General features: G+C 50.3%; 1 protein-coding gene and 2 non-coding genes across 3 annotated transcripts; 1 reads left to right on the top strand and 2 right to left on the bottom strand.

The window, feature by feature from the left end:
* Nucleotides 1-158: 158 nt before the first annotated feature.
* Nucleotides 159-260, bottom strand: LOC118880450. The gene has a single exon (XR_005016317.1). It is a non-coding gene; the product is annotated as a U6 spliceosomal RNA (small nuclear RNA).
* Nucleotides 261-3,937: 3,677 nt separating this feature from the next.
* On the bottom strand, nucleotides 3,938-4,044 carry LOC118880436. The gene has a single exon (XR_005016307.1). It is a non-coding gene; the product is annotated as a U6 spliceosomal RNA (small nuclear RNA).
* A 6,637-nt stretch (nucleotides 4,045-10,681) lies between these two features.
* LOC118880003 lies at nucleotides 10,682-14,370 on the top strand. The gene is made up of 3 exons (XM_036823358.1): nucleotides 10,682-11,057; nucleotides 12,409-12,671; nucleotides 13,016-14,370. Exons 1-3 carry the CDS (start codon nucleotides 10,889-10,891, stop codon nucleotides 13,265-13,267), a joined length of 684 nt encoding a protein of 227 aa, XP_036679253.1. The 5' UTR covers nucleotides 10,682-10,888; the 3' UTR covers nucleotides 13,268-14,370.
* The last annotated feature ends 788 nt before the right edge of the window (nucleotides 14,371-15,158 follow it).

Genomic DNA, 15,158 nt, shown 5'->3' with positions numbered 1-15,158 from the left:
ACATCCATCCCCACACACAGTTACAGTTTTTTCCTCATGCTGAGAACTTTTAAGATCTATTCTCTTAGCAACTTTCAGATATACAATACAGTATTACTAACTATAGTTACCATTAGTAACTATGGTTACGTGACATTCCTAGGACTTATTTATTTTATAAAAATACAGAATGCTTTCCAAAATTGCAGTCGTCCCCGTGTAGGGACCATGCTCATCTTCTCTGTATTGTCCCATTTTTCGCACTGTTGAAATAAGCACGGAATAGTGTTTCAGTGTGTGGAGGGACCACGGCTTCTCTAACCACCCACCTTAGATGGAGCCTTTTTTTCTTTTTCTTGCTTTGTTGCACTAGCTAGAACCTCTAATAATAGTTCTAGTACTAATGGATAGACACGATAACAGCAATTTTTTTTCCTCTTTCATATTAGAAAGAATTCAGTCTTTCCCCATTAATTATATTTTTGCTATAGGTTTTTTATAGTTGAGGACATTCCCTTCTTTCCCTAGATGGTGAGAGTTTCTATCATGAATGAATGTTTGATTTGCTAAAATTTTGTTAAGAACTTTCACATCTATGTTCATGAGGGTTATTAGTCTGTAGTTTCCCTTGTAATGTGTTTTTCTGGTCTTACTATCAGAGTAATACTGGTCTCATAGATTGAATTGTGAGGTATTCCTTCCTCTTGAATTTTATGGAAGAGTTTAGCATTAGCACAGTTTTCAAGTCATAGAAATAATGTTTAGGTTTTTTGATTTGTTGTTGTTTGTTTCTCATCTGTCAAGAATTAAATACCAGCAGCCAGTTTTCAAGTTAAAATGAAGATGGAAGCAAAACCATTGGGTATTAATTTGCCACCAGGCACATTTACACGTTTAATCTCTTTCAGTTGTCCCAGGAATAGAAGTGTAGACTCCCATTTTACAAAAGTCTGTCGAAAGAGGTTAAATAACTTGCCTAAGGTCACACAGTGGGTCTTGGAGTTCAGATTGGAAAGCAGGGCTCTAGGTACCTAGAGCCCTGTGCTCCTTCCCACACCAGATGAGCAAGTTAAGTACATACCTCGCCGTTCGAGAAGCTGAGATCGGGGAGTGGGAATCTGAGCTCACTCCAGAGTTGCTTGAATTCACAGATTCCAAACTGAACTAGACTCTGAAATCTACCTGAAGCTGAAACTGCCTGGAGTACTTTCAGAAATAAACCGACTCAGTTTGGCACCTAAGAAAATCGAAATATTATGATAATAGAAATAATAATAACTTATGATAAGTAGATAAATAAAATGGTTACTAGGTGCATAGTTCGGCACCTAAGAAAATTGAAATAATATGATAATAGAAATAATAACATGATAAGTAAATAAAATGGTTACTAGGTGTATAGTTTGGCACCTAAGAAAATTGAAATAACATGATCATAGAAATAATAACTTATAAGTAGATAAATAAAATGGTTACTAGGTATAAGCTAGAACCGTAGTAACAGCGATCAACCTGTCTCACGACGTTCTCAAGAAGCACTCAGTAGCCCAAGAAAACAGGCACAGGCCCACACGGACGGGACGGTGTGAGCACAGGCAAGGAAGCGACCGGGGGTGGGTTAGGGGTAAACTAGGGAGCTACCAAGAGCATGATTTCAAAAAGCACAGTCAGCTGACGTGAAGTAAGGAACGACGTTATTCAAACACCACTCAAGCAAGGAAGCAGACGATGAGTGCAGGGGGAGAGTGTCCTGGACAATAAGGAAAGCGGCTGTGGTTCCCGATGAGCAGCAGTGATGGGCTGGCACAGCGGGAAAATCAAGTTTGCCTTCAGTGAGGAGACGCTAAGATACCGGAAGAAAGAACAATGGCTTAAAAACTTCCCACACATTTTCTCCCAGAGATTCCTCAGAGTTGCTGACAGAAAACAGAGGTGACAGGCTGTGTGAGCCCAGGAAAATCGCCTTACCTTTCCAGGTCTCAGACCGTAAAATGAGAAAGCTGAACTAGTGTCTCTCTGAGGTCCCGAGCAGTTTTAACTCTGTGACTGCTCTGTATTTCAACCAAACACCATCAAACACTTTTTTTTTTTCCCCAGGGAGAGTCTGTTGGATAACAGTTAAAAGTCGGTGGCCCTTGAGCAGGACACTTCCAGGGGTCAGGGGTCAGGGTGTCCTGTTTGCCCGCTGATCACAGGTGTGAGCGTTACTGTGGGCTGTAAGAAAAACGAAAATGTACTCGTGATTCACTAGCAGACTCAGACCCCAGCTTCACGATGAGGCTCAGTGGCCGCCCCTCCCTGGGAGGCCGGGCCCACAAAACCAGCCACGTTTAAAGGGAGGGCACATCCCACCCCATTTGCCCTGAGCCCTAAACACAGCCAGCCCCAGTGCCTGTGAATGTATGTATCTTTGTGCATCTATTTTCTCTTTCTGTATTGTGATGGGATATGTATCTTGTTCCTTTTCACTGCTGTAAACAGTTCTGTTATATAACTATATTAAATTTTCTTATCTATCCTGTTGGTGAAACTTAGGCTATTTTTTTTTTTATGATTACAAATAGCTCTGAACATTCTTGTACATGTGGACGTAAGTGTGCTGGGCTGTAGGAGTGGAGTTACTGAGATTAAAACGATTCCTGGTGTGACTGCGTGATAACCTGCATTCCTACCAGCGGCGTCTGAAAACACCCTCATAACCGTCCGGTATGACCAGACTGCTTAATTTTTGTCAACCTGTGGGGTCTTATTTGAGTTTTCCTAATTTCTAGTGAGGTTGAACTTTTCTTCCCTTGTTTTTCCTCTTCACTGATTTGCCTGTTTTTATTTTTGCCTATTTTAAGCATTAGGTTTATGTCTTTTCCTATGAGATCTATAGTAATTCTTTATATATTCCGAATACTAATATTTTATCAGGTAAATGTGTTATAAACGCCTTTCCATTCTGTGGCCCATTTTGGTTTGTCATGTGAGAAATGCACGTTTTAATTCTAACATAATTTCGTGGACCAGCCTTTTCCCCTATCGCAAGAAGAATCCAAGTTGTTCATCGTGATCCTTTCTGATTTCCCCGGAGACCCCTCCCCAGCCCCGAGCCTGTGTCCCCCGCGCTGCGGTGACCTGACCTGGGCGTCCCCTCTCTGGGCCCGCTGGCTGCCCTCCCTCTGTCGCATCCAGCGCGTCGTCCCCACCCCGCCCCCAGCCACACAGTCACACCATCACTTTGATGCTGTCCGGTCTCTTAGCGCAGAGTCGGTCTCCCCCGCTAGGTTTTGGATTGTCGAATCCGCTTCCCCAGGCGGGGAGATCTGTAGGGGAGGCAAGGCCCGTGAGGCTGGGGACCAGCCCGGGGTGGTCCGGGTGTGAACGCCCCACCCCGGGCTGGGGAGCCGGGGGCGAGGCCGGGTCTCGGCGGGTGAGCTGCAGGGTCTGGAGATTCATCACACAGGCAGAGGCAGGGTGGGAGGAACAGGGAAGGGGACCCGGGCCCGGGACAGATGCAGGTGGAGCAGGCTCGCGCGCTCACCCAGCGCCCTGGCCGGTCACCATCACTTCCCACCGGCGCCGGGACCCAGGGGCTACGACGTGCCGCCCGGGGCACCTGAGCTCCCCGCGCCCCCCGCCAAGGTGGAGGCCGCCCTCGTGGAAACGGCGAGGCTGGGTTCCATCCCCAGGTGACTAGATCCAGGGATGGCAGTGTACACACGGAAGGGAAAGAAGGAAAAGACGGGAGCAGAATGGAGAAAATGAAGAAGAAATCAGAGACACAGAGTCGGGGAGGAGGAGCGCCACCTGGTGGCAGATCCCGCCGCCTGCACTCTCCCCGCCGCAGCGCAGACCCGTGCCGTTCATGATACAGGCCTGACCTCCAGCGCTGAAGCGGTGATTGGCACGTACTGGACGCTTGTAATAACGATATTCATTGAGCAACAACTCTGAGGAGTTTTGTTGTTTTTTTTTTAATATGGAACGCTTCAGGAATTTGCGCGTCATCCTTACTCAGGGGCCATGCTAATCGTCTCTGTATCGTTCCAATTTTAGTACATGTGCTGCCGAGGCGAGCACCTGAGGGTTTTTTAAATTAATAGTTGATTTTTGAACAGTTTTACATTTTCAGAAAAATTGAGCATCTGGTACAGGGAGTTCCCACGTACCCTCCCCCCAATATGCACACTTTCTCCTATTAATAAGACCTTGCATTAGTATGTTACATTGGATGCAATTAATGAACCAATATTGATACATTAGTATTAACCAAATTTCATAATTTAAGGTTCATTTCTGTACAGTTCTATGGGTTTTAACAAATGTCTGTTATGTATCCACCATTACAGTATCACAGAGATTAGTTTCACTGCCCTCAAATTTCTCTGTGTTCTACCTAATCACCCCTCTCCCCACCCGCCTCGAACCCCTGGCCGACACTGCTCTTTTTACTGTCTCTATATTGCCTTTTCCAGAATGTCATATAGTCAGAATCATACAGTATGTATCCTGTTCAGACTGGCTTCTTTCTGTTAGCCATGTGCATTTAAGATTCCTCCGTGTCTTTTCTGTGGCTTGATAGCTCATTTCTTTTTAGTGCTGAGTAACACTCCATTGTCTGGATGAACCACAGTTTACGTATCCATTCACCTGCTGCAGGACATCTTGTTTGTTTCCAAGTTTTCACGACTATGAATAAAGCTGCTATAAACATCCTGCAGATTTTTGTGTGAACGTTAAGCTTTCACCTCCTTTGGGTAAATACCAAGGAGTGTGCTTGCTGGATCATATTAAGTTTGATGAGGAACTGCCAAACTGTCTTCCAAAGTGGCGGCACCCTTGTGCGTCCCCACCAGCAGTGAATGGAGTTCCTGTTGCTCCACATCCTCGCCAGCGTTTGGTGCTGTCAGTGTTCCGATTGGTGTGTCCTGGTATCTCACTGCTGTTTTGATTGGCAATTCTCTAATGACATATGATTCAGAGCATCTTTTCATATGCTTACTTGCCATCTGCATATCTTCCTTCATGAGGTAACTATTCAGATCTTCGCCCATTTTTTTTTTTTTTAAGTTTAATTTTTATTTATTTATTTATTTATGGCTGTGTTGGGTCTTCGTTTCTGCGCGAGGGCTTTCTCCAGTTGCGGCAAGCGGGGGCCACTCTTCATCGCGGTGCGCGGGCCTCTCACTATCGTGACCTCTCTTGTTGCGGAGCACAGGATCCAGACGCGCGGGCTCAGTAGTTATGGCTCACGGGCCCAGCCGCTCCGCGGCATGTGGGATCTTCCCAGACCAGGGCTCGAACCCGTGTCCCCTGCATTGGCAGGCAGACTCTCAACCACTGCGCCACCAGGGAAGCCCTTCGCCCATTTTTAAAATTGGGCTGTTTGTTTTCTTGATGTTGAGTTTTAACTTTATTTTGGGTACCAGTTTTTTAATCAATATGTGTTGTGCAATACATTTTAATGCATATGAAATAAACACAGAGATATTTAAATAAAACATATTTGTTGGGGTGTTGCCTAAAATTATTTCCTATACCATCTGTTGTATCCATACAACATTTTGGGGTATATTATTTAAATCTCCCAATTAAAGTGAAAACGCAGCAATAACATAGAATCATTTCTGTGGACATATGATTAAAGCTAAACAACCCTCATAGTATCCATGGACGCTCACGTCTCATAGTCTGCAGCCTCGGTTAGATGTCTGTACCTTCAAACGGATGGACTATCATGACCCCTGGTGCAGGAGGCTTAACACGCACCAACATTCATTCAGCACTGTCTGCCTGGGGAACCCAACATGCAGACTTCAATTATATTTATTTCCCAGTTTTGTTCATACCTCAGTCCATTCAGGCTGCTATAACAAAGTATCATAGGCTGCACGTCTCATAAACAGCAGACATTTATTTCTCACGGTTCCGGAGGCTGAAAGCCTGAGGTCAGGTGAGAGCGTGGTCAGGCTCTGGGGAAGCTCTCCTCTGAGTTGCAGACGGCCATCCTCTTGCTGTATCCTCACGTGACAGAAGGGGCGAGGGAGCTCTCTGGGGCCTCATTTACAAGGGCACTAATCCCACCACGAGGGCTCCACCTTCATGACCTAATCTCCAACAGGCCTCACCTCCTAACACCATCACACGGGGGGTTGGGTTTCTACACACAAATTTTGGGGGGGACACACATGTTCAGTCCATAACAATACCTTAACATACATAACATACATAATGTAAACAAAGAAGAAGAGAGAGCTTTGTGCAATTCTGCAAGGGTTAACCCACTACAGCCGCTGACCAGCAGTATCCTCTGCCTCAGACGGAGGGAGTGATGGTAACAGGATGCTCTGTGCATGGACAAGCAGGCCCCTTAGACAGGCAGAAGTGTATTTCAGCAAGAATTTTAATGAACTCAGATTCTTGCATCTTCCCGTACATGGAAAAGCGCTAAAATCATTAACTTGAGATGCGTGTTCGTTGTGACTAGCAGTAAGTAGTGTTTCACCAAGATGTGTACTTGATGCTTGAGCCCAAGCACCGTACTCTCCCCCAGACTCTTCAGAGCAGTTTACTCAGAGCTCCTGAGAGGCTGTCTCCCAGGCTATCGTCCTCAGTAAGACCCTGAATAAAACTTAAACTCACAGCTCTTATGCTGTGAGCTTTTTCTTTCAGTTGACAGCAACAATACCTACTGCTCCCAGAGGTAGGTCTTGTTAATAGCATAACTTTAGACGTGCTGACTATACCAAAGGTGAGTTTTAATTTCCAATGATGTGTAGCAAAGACGATGCAACTTTCTATTGCATACCAGATCTTTCCAAGAGATGTTCTGTATAGTGACACCAATGAATGGGAGACAGGAGGCCAGAGTTCTTATGGTGACTTATATTTACTCATGGTGTAAGGCACTTAACTTCTTTGAGACTCAGTTTATTAACATAAAGCAAGTGGTTGCTAATGTTCTCGCTAGTTCTAACACTTTTATGATTCAAAGATTTTTGAAACTTACCTTTTTTTAAATAAATGTATTTATTTAATTTATTTTTTAAATTTTTGGCTGTGTTGGGTCTTCGTTGCTGCATGCCGGCTTTCTCTAGTTGCGGCGAGCGGGGGCTACTCTTCGTTGCGGTGCGTGGGCTTCTCATTGCGGTGGCTTCTCTTGTTGCAGAGCACGGGCTCTAGGCGTGCAGGCTTCAGTAGTTGTGGCTCGTGGGCTCTAGAGCACAGACTCAGTAGTTGTGGCTTGCAGGCTTAGTTGCTCCACGGCATGTGGGATCTTCCCAGACCAGGGCTCGAACCCACGTCCCCTGCATTGGCAGGTGGGTTCTTAACCACCGCGCCACCAGGGAAGCCTTGAAACTTACCTTTAAGACACAGGAAATGGCTACATTAAGAAGTCCACAAAAGTTGAGGGATATGTCTGACATTTCACCACAAGAGGAAGGAAACTGAAGCTTTCGCTTTATCCTCAGCTAAGGTCTGAAACAGACAGCAAAGTTGCAGGTAGAAAATCACAAGCCCATCTGAGGCAACTGTGACAACCTTGCACTTTGTGTGTTGGTGTTGGGCTGAACACGTTTAGGAACAGAAGTGAATACGAATAAAACGCGATGAAAAAGCTTCAGTGAAAAGTCCAGTCTAGAATGAGACAATCGCCGTCCCTTTAGACAGTAACGTCAACAGCCCAAGTCTGACCTGAGAGCCCAGCCCCGGAGCTGGACCGCCGAGCTCTGCGTGTTGGAAAAGCCAACGGGCTGAAGGATCGCCCTTGCCTTGCTTCCCATTTGCCTCCCTCAGAGGTTGTTGTGAAGTGTAAACGGTGTGCGTAAGAGCCTTACACAGCACTGGGCACGTGGACGGCCTTCAGCGAAGGTCAGCCCTTGTTGCGCCCGACAGGCCACTTTCTAAGCCTCTGGGCTCTGAGCTGCTGAGCGAGTTCCGACCTGGCTCCGGCTCGCCCCTCCCCGCTTCCTGGACGCGCCCCTGGCCTGCCTGGAAGCCTGCCTTCCTTCTCGTTTCTCTCTCTTCTTCAGAGGCTTATGCTCTTCGACTCTCCAGAGGACCTCACCCTTTCAGTGACTGGCAATTTCCCTGGCGGTAAAAGGAGAGTGTCAAAAAAGTAGGCGAGGCGCATAACGCCGTGTAGCCTTTGAAATTTCAGGTAAGGCCGGGAAAGGCTGACGGGAGAATTTGCTTTCCTCAATCAGTGATGCACGAGGGGACTCCTCCTAGCACGTCCTCGTTTTCATATACTGAGCATCTGGGGAGGAGAGGGGTCCTGGCCCGCCTCTACCAAAAGCAGAGCCCTGTGTGCCGGGGGCGTATCTGGGAACGGGGCCCCAGGGAGCAGAACAGAGAAGGGAGGCCAACGCGGGGAGGTAGTCTCCAGCTGGGGCCACCGTGGACGCCCCGGGACCTTCCCCGAGCCCCCTGCCCGGCTGAGGGCAGGAACGCTCGTGGGGACGTCACCGCACCTGCCCGTCTGGGAGGGGGAGCTTCCCTCAGCATGAGTGCGCTCCTCAGAAGCCCTAGGGCGGCACCGTGCGGAACTGGAGTCCATTCCTGTCCCTTGGGGTCCAGGAGGGTGTCCCTTCCCGCTGTCCCTGCCAGGCGGGAAGGAGTCCGGTCTGCCCAAGCTGCCGCCGGGAGGCCACGGGATGCCCCGTGGCTGGTCCCTCAGTGGCGTCTCAGCGTGGACGCTGTGAGCGGCCAGGTGGGTGCCCTGCAGTGGCAGGAACAGCCCTGCAGAGCGAGCCGGGCTGCCCTCCTTCGCCGTCGCCGTGGCCACTCCGGGCCTGGCCCACTGCGCAGGCGCCCTGGCTGACAGGAGAGGCGGGGTCACAATCCCCGAGACCGTGAGCTTCACCACGGTCGTCCGCAGTCCCTCACCACAATACACCTGGTGCTTTGTTTCGTTTCGTTTCCTCGTTTGTTTGTTTTTGCAGGACAAACGATTTGAACAGAGATGTGAGGGGACACATCGCCTGCATCCCGTCCTCGGCGGGGACCCTGACCTTGGGCGGCCCTTCCAGGAACGCGGCTTTGCTCCAGAGTCACTGGGTTGGGGGCTGAAAGGAAATTGGGTCCGTTCGGGGGACTTCTACTTGGCCCTTCCTACCAGAAATGTCTCTTGCTCCTTAGGACAAGCAGCCAATCCGAGGACCTGCCAGTCACTTAGAGCACGGACGCCACTCGTACCGGATGGACTTGATCAACAAGCCCGGTGTCTGGCCTCTGACACCCGCACTGCTGGGTTGTGAACGTGGGAGGGTGTGTGGTTTGCCCCCGAGGCAGGGCGCCATCCGGCTGCAGCTCCGCAGAGCGTGTCGGAGCCCGCATGCGGCCCGGCGGCTGGAGTGAAGTGGGGCAGGGGGGGTGCTGAGGACGAGGGCAGAGGAGCCCGTACGAGAGGGGCTCGAGCTTCAGGGCACCGGCACCACAGAGAGACACCGGATACGCTTATTAGCACCGGCTACGGGGCGACACCAAACAACAGACCGGAGATGAGGAGCCGAAGAGAGAGCGTGTGTAGGGGGCGCCGCTGGCCTGGAGTAGGGCTCTGCGGGATGGGCCCACTCCGGCGCCGGGGGGACCAGGCTGCAGCCGGAGGCCGTAAGTTAGAGAGAGGGCACAGGGAGGACACAAGCTGGACTCAGACCCTGGGGGACGGGACACCAGGGGACAGTCAGGGTAAGTGGTTGCAAACGTACTGGAACCAGGAAGGCATAGCTCCAAACGGGCAAAGCAGAGAAGTCAAGATGGAACCCAGGCTTCCCTGGTGGCGCAGCCGTTAAGAATCTGCCTGCTGATGCAGGGGACACGGGTTGGAGCCCTGGTCCGGGAGGATCCCACATGCCGCGGAGCAGCTAAGCCCATGCGCCACAACTACTGAGCCTGTGCTCTAGAGCCCACAAGCCACAACTACTGAGCCCATGCACCACAACTACTGAGCCCTGCGCCACAACTGAGCCTGCATGCCACAACTACTGAGCCTGAGCTCTAGAGCCCTCAAGCCACAACTACTGAGTCCACGTGCCACAACTACTGAGCCTGCACTCTAGAGCCCTCAAGCCACAACTACTGAGTCCACGTGCCACAACTACTGAGCCCACAAGCCACAACTACTGAGCCCACGTGCCACAACTACTGAAGCCCACACACCTAGAGCCCGTGCTCCGCAACAAGAGAAGCTACCGCAGTGAGAAGCCCACGCACCACAATGAAGAGTAGCCCCCGTTCACCGCAACTAGAGAAAGCCCGCGTGCAGCAACAAAGACCCAACACAGCCAAAAATAAATAAATAAATTAAAAAAAAAAAAAAAAGAAGAGGGAACCCAGGAAGCCTCAGATGGATGAGATGCTGGATTCTGCCTGAACACCTTTAGTCAGAAGTTTCACATATGCCTTGTGCTGTGGCAAAAATAAAAGTTAGGGCTTGTCGGCCTGGGGCCACGACAGAGGTCAGAAGTGCTGAAAGGTGAAGACGGAAGGTGAATCCTGTAGCCAGTGAACAGTGTTTTATTTTAACCGAGTAAAGCCCGGCATAAACCAAGCACTGCCGTGGATATAGCATGACTATTTCTGTTGACCACCGTCATCTGAAACGGGACCTCAAACATGGAAATAAAAACACAAAACTCCCAATATCAGCAAAAGCGGGGCCTCTGGGCATCTAGCAGTCGTCGCCCTGGAGGGCAGGCGTTTCACTCTATGAGAGGGACCCAGCTTCCTTCACCTCGCAGCCACACAGGGGAAGAGAAGTAGCAGGACAGACAGACAAGCAGCGCTGGCTGCGGAGAGAGGAGCTGGGCCGGCTGGAGGGGGAGCTGGCGGCTGCTTCAGGGGCCACGGGGGCATCACTGACCCAGCAGCGGCAGCGTTGCCAAGGCGACTCAGCTCCCAGGACCATCATTTACTACTGTGCATGGGCTCAGCCACGTCTTGGCTCTGCAGGATCTGGGGCGGGTGGGACGGCCCCCCTAAGACTACTTCTTCAACTGTGAAGCCGAGGTTTGGTATCTGGGCTCGTGCAGTTGAGACGGCTGATGTGGTTTGTGGGAAATGCTCCCGTGGCCGGATGCAGAAGGCAGACGGTGAGTGCTCTCTTCCTCCGTCTGATGGAGCGCCTCCCCCAGGCTCGTATCCTGGTCCTGAGCCTGAGCCACCTGGGCTGCGGTCAGGCCAGGCTGGAGAACCCCTGCCCTCCGCCCCGCGGCGGCCTCCAAGCCTAGACCACCTCCCTCCTCCAGCTCAGGGCTTTCCCTGCCTGGTGTCTGGACACTGAGAGGGGCTGCAGGTTTCCCCCGAACTTTATTCTACAAACACGGGGAGGGTTTAGGATGGTGGTGGGGCAGGCCAAGCTCCCCAGGAGACTCCGGACCTGAGTGACCAACACCAACCGAGGCCTCGCTTCAGGTGTCTTTCCTCCCCCTGCATTTCCTCCTCACGCCCCGCTGGTGTAACACGTGCAAAACAGACAGGAAAGAAGGAAGTCATAGCTGCTTATGTGCACCAGAAGGAGATACTCTTGCAAATAAAATGAAGTTTATATCCATTTATGACTGCATTGGAAACACCAGTTGGAGGGCTTGTCCCCAGATTGGGTGGGTTCACGTACTTGAACTTGGGCGGTGCCGGGGTGGTTCTCATCTAGATGGGCGGCTGTCCTCCTGGGCGGCTGAACCTGAGGGGCAGTGCCAGGCATGTCCCTGCTACTCTAAAGAGAAATGCCGCACATACGAAGCTGCTGTGGGAAGGGAAACACAAGCAGCGGTATTGATCTGAGGCCCTAATTAAAAGTCAGGGGGGCAGGCGCTCCACCCACTAAGCATGGATTTGCTCCTGCAGCTGATGGTTTAATGATGAGCAGGTCCCCGCAGCAGCCCTGGGGGAGGGGCAACAGATTTGCTTATATATTTATTTGCTTACTTAGTATTTATGGCAAACAATTCTTCCAAAAAGATATAAACAAACATAGGGGGAAATAAATTCCCTTCTAAATCCTAAACACTAACATTTTGCAAAAGGCTAGCACAACAGTCACAACCAGAATATGCCATGCAGCGATCTTACTCAGATGCCCCAGTTTTACTTACATTCATTTGCGTGTGTACTGAGTTCCATACGATTTTATCATGTCATAGTCTGTATATCCGCCAGCCCCACACTGAATAGACCCAATACCACAAGGATCCCTTTTCCAGCCCACCTACCTTCCCCTCCCCCATCTCTCACCCCTGACAACCACTAATCCGTTCTCCATTTCTAAAACGTTGTCATCTAAAAAATGTTATGTAAATGGAATCACAGATCGCCAGGAACCCCCAGAAGCTGGGAGAACGAGGAAGGATCCTTCCTCCCATCGGGCATGGCCCGGCCAACACCTTGACTTCAGGCTTCTGACCTCTGGACCGTGAGATAATAAATTTCTGTTGCTTTATGCAGCCCAGTTTGTGGTACTTTGTGATGACAGCCCCAGGAAACGAACACAACAGAGAAAAACTGCAAAGGTACACCACCACCACCAGCAGATGTATATGGGAATGCTGCGTTTGCTCTCAGGAGCAGAAACCTGGGAAGGTTTCACATACTCATCAATAGGAACATGGATTAATAAATTATGGTATCATAAGAAAACAGAAGCAGTGAAAAGGAAGACATTACAGCAACATGCCACGACATGGATGAATCTCGGCGGTAAATATTCAGTGAGTAAAATAAGTTTCACAGATGTCATGAGCATGGCACATTTTCTGCAACGTTAGAAATCTATTTTCTGGAATATTATATACATCCATATATAGTATAATGTGATGTAATACAATGTAAAAAGGAGCACACGGGAAGAACGGGGGGTCTGGCCAGCCAGGAGCGGGGAGGGAGTCACATAGACGCAGTTATTGCCAAGTTCAAGCGTTCATGTGCAGTGGTGGGCGCCTAGGTGTTCATTACATTATCACAAAGGCACAAATTTATAAAAGCGCCAGGCATGGGCTAACCATGACAATGTTTCATGAAGCCGGGATAATGATTAATTCCGTTTGGTGCACAGGAATCCAGAAAGAAAAAGACAACTACAAGCATAACCAAGTCCCATTCCCGTGGGCGGAAGGGAGACGAGACAGAGCCACCGCAGTGCCTGGGAGTCCTGTCCTCCAGCATCGAGGTTATTTCTGAGTTTCCACCTCCTGGAAAACGTGGTGATGGGGAAATGCCATGTCACACTTACGCACGAATCCTCCTAAGGGTGAGCGGCGACGCGGACGTGACCTCGCTGGAGCAGAGCCTCTGTCTGTACAGATGAGGGCGAATCACACTCCAGAAAGCACGGCCCACTTGTGTTCCCACCAGCAGCACATCCGTGTGCCTGCTTCCGGAATCTTCAGGAACACAAAGCGTTACCATTTAGGGGAGAAAAATCCTTCCCATCTTGTGCAGCCACAAGGTGCACGTTACCAATGTTCTTATTTCGCATTTCTTTAGCAATATGTGAGGCTGGACCTCTTATATTTGTTCATTGTCCTTTCCAGTTTTTCTTTTGTGAATACTTGCTTGGATCTTTGACCATTTTTTTTTTGTTGGGGTGGAGACATCGGGCTGCCTTCTCATTGATCTGTAAGGGTATTTTATACTTGAAGCATGAGCACATTGCTATGGTGATTAATCAGTAACTGAACCAAAGCACTCCATGGTCTCTGACTGTGAACTTGGTCGAACGTCTCTGGCCCCTGGAGGATGCTGGGCCCGGCACCCTGGCTCTGGAAGCTGCTCTGCGGCGGCCTGTGTGCCCGGCAAGCTCCGGGTGCCGCAGGGCAAACACGCGGGCGGGAGGGGCTCTGAACAGACGCCCCCTCTCACTGTCCCCTGCTCCAACGGCCTCTTCCTCAGCGCACAAAAGCATGAAGACGTTCACGGGGGTTAACAAGCCACACATTATGCTTCCAGAATTATTTGACATTTGGATTGCCCTGAAGTGTGAAAGGCTCCCATTGTGTCCAGACTCACATGCGCCACGAGCTCTCACGGTGTCCTGGTTAGAAGGCTGCTTTTCCTTTCCATCCTTACATTACAAGCACTATCCTCTTGGAGTCGGAGGACAACGTTTCAGTTATACAACCAGAAAAGAGCAATTTGTGCACGGGCGTCAAGTCAATGGATCATTAATCCTCCTACACCACACTTGGAGCCTATGTGAGGATTCCGCAGAGGCTTCTTTCCCCACACACGGGTTAACTGGAGGCTCCGCTTGTTAGCAGTGAAAAGGAGGCCTCACGTCGAGAGGATGGATGGGCAGAGGGAGCACAGAGCAGAGCAGGAGAGAGGAAAGGGAGAAGCGCAGGGAAATGTCCTGCCCTCCTTGGAGGTCAATGTATGACCCCTTTTAAAAGAGGAAGCCATAAATTTTCATTTCTACCCAAGTCATTTTATAACATCCTATTAAAGAGGTATTTGGCTAAATCACTTGTTGTTTTTCAAGGTATGTTTATAAATAGAGGAGAGATTCCACACTGTCGCTACAATGGAGACGTGACCTCATCCTTAAAACGTGCTTCCCGTGGGCACCTGTCGGCCGCCAGGGATATAACTAGTCTCCTGCAGGTGGTTCCTTCTCCCCTTGTGTCGCAGTATCCTCTCCGTTTTACTCCTTCCTGTACTGACTGATTCACTGAGCGAAACGGGAAAGCGGTTTTCTCCTACATGCTAACCCAGCCCTGGGTGAAAGGACCTCTCGGGGAAGACACCTGAAGGGTGGGCGGGACAGAGGACACTAGGGAAGAAGACGGTGGGCGGGGTGGGGGGACTCCGGTGTGGGTGCAGGACCTGGGGGGGCAGCAGGGCGGCAGTCCCCCCCCAGCCCCGGCGCCCCGGCGCGACTGGAGCACGAGGCGTAGCTGGCAAGGGCACACCGATGGGTGTTTGCTTGCCCAGGCCCACAGCTGACCGTGACGCAAGATTCTAAGCCACCCTGCTCCCCTCTGACAGGTGCGTCGCACCTGTGCCGACCCTGCACCTCGAGGAGTGCTCGGCTGTCTGCGGCCACTGCCAAAATCGGGTCCAGCTGGCACCCACGTGCTTTGGCATCTTCCTGGCTCCAGATGCATTTGCATATCTGTACGCTTTACTGTATCTTCCAAGCAAGAGTAAACAAGAGCAGAGGCATGTTCTTGTTTCTTCCTCTTTTTGTGAGACGCCTC

The sequence above is a fragment of the Balaenoptera musculus genome, chromosome 14, assembly GCF_009873245.2.
Source record: "Balaenoptera musculus isolate JJ_BM4_2016_0621 chromosome 14, mBalMus1.pri.v3, whole genome shotgun sequence".
Classification (NCBI taxonomy): domain Eukaryota; kingdom Metazoa; phylum Chordata; class Mammalia; order Artiodactyla; family Balaenopteridae; genus Balaenoptera; species Balaenoptera musculus.
This window is presented reverse-complemented; position numbering and strand designations above follow the sequence as displayed.

What these genes read in the sequence shown, in the direction of transcription:
- LOC118880003 (XM_036823358.1), top strand. Translation starts at nt 10,889, where the DNA reads ATGGGCTCAGCCACGTCTTGGCTCTGCAGGATCTGGGGCGGGTGGGAC. An exon ending in CCGGATGCAGAAGGCAGACG is followed by an intron (nt 11,058 to 12,408) that starts GTGAGTGCTCTC and finishes TGCTTTATGCAG; the next exon opens with CCCAGTTTGTGGTACTTTGT. An exon ending in ATCTCGGCGGTAAATATTCA is followed by an intron (nt 12,672 to 13,015) that starts GTGAGTAAAATA and finishes TTTGGTGCACAG; the next exon opens with GAATCCAGAAAGAAAAAGAC.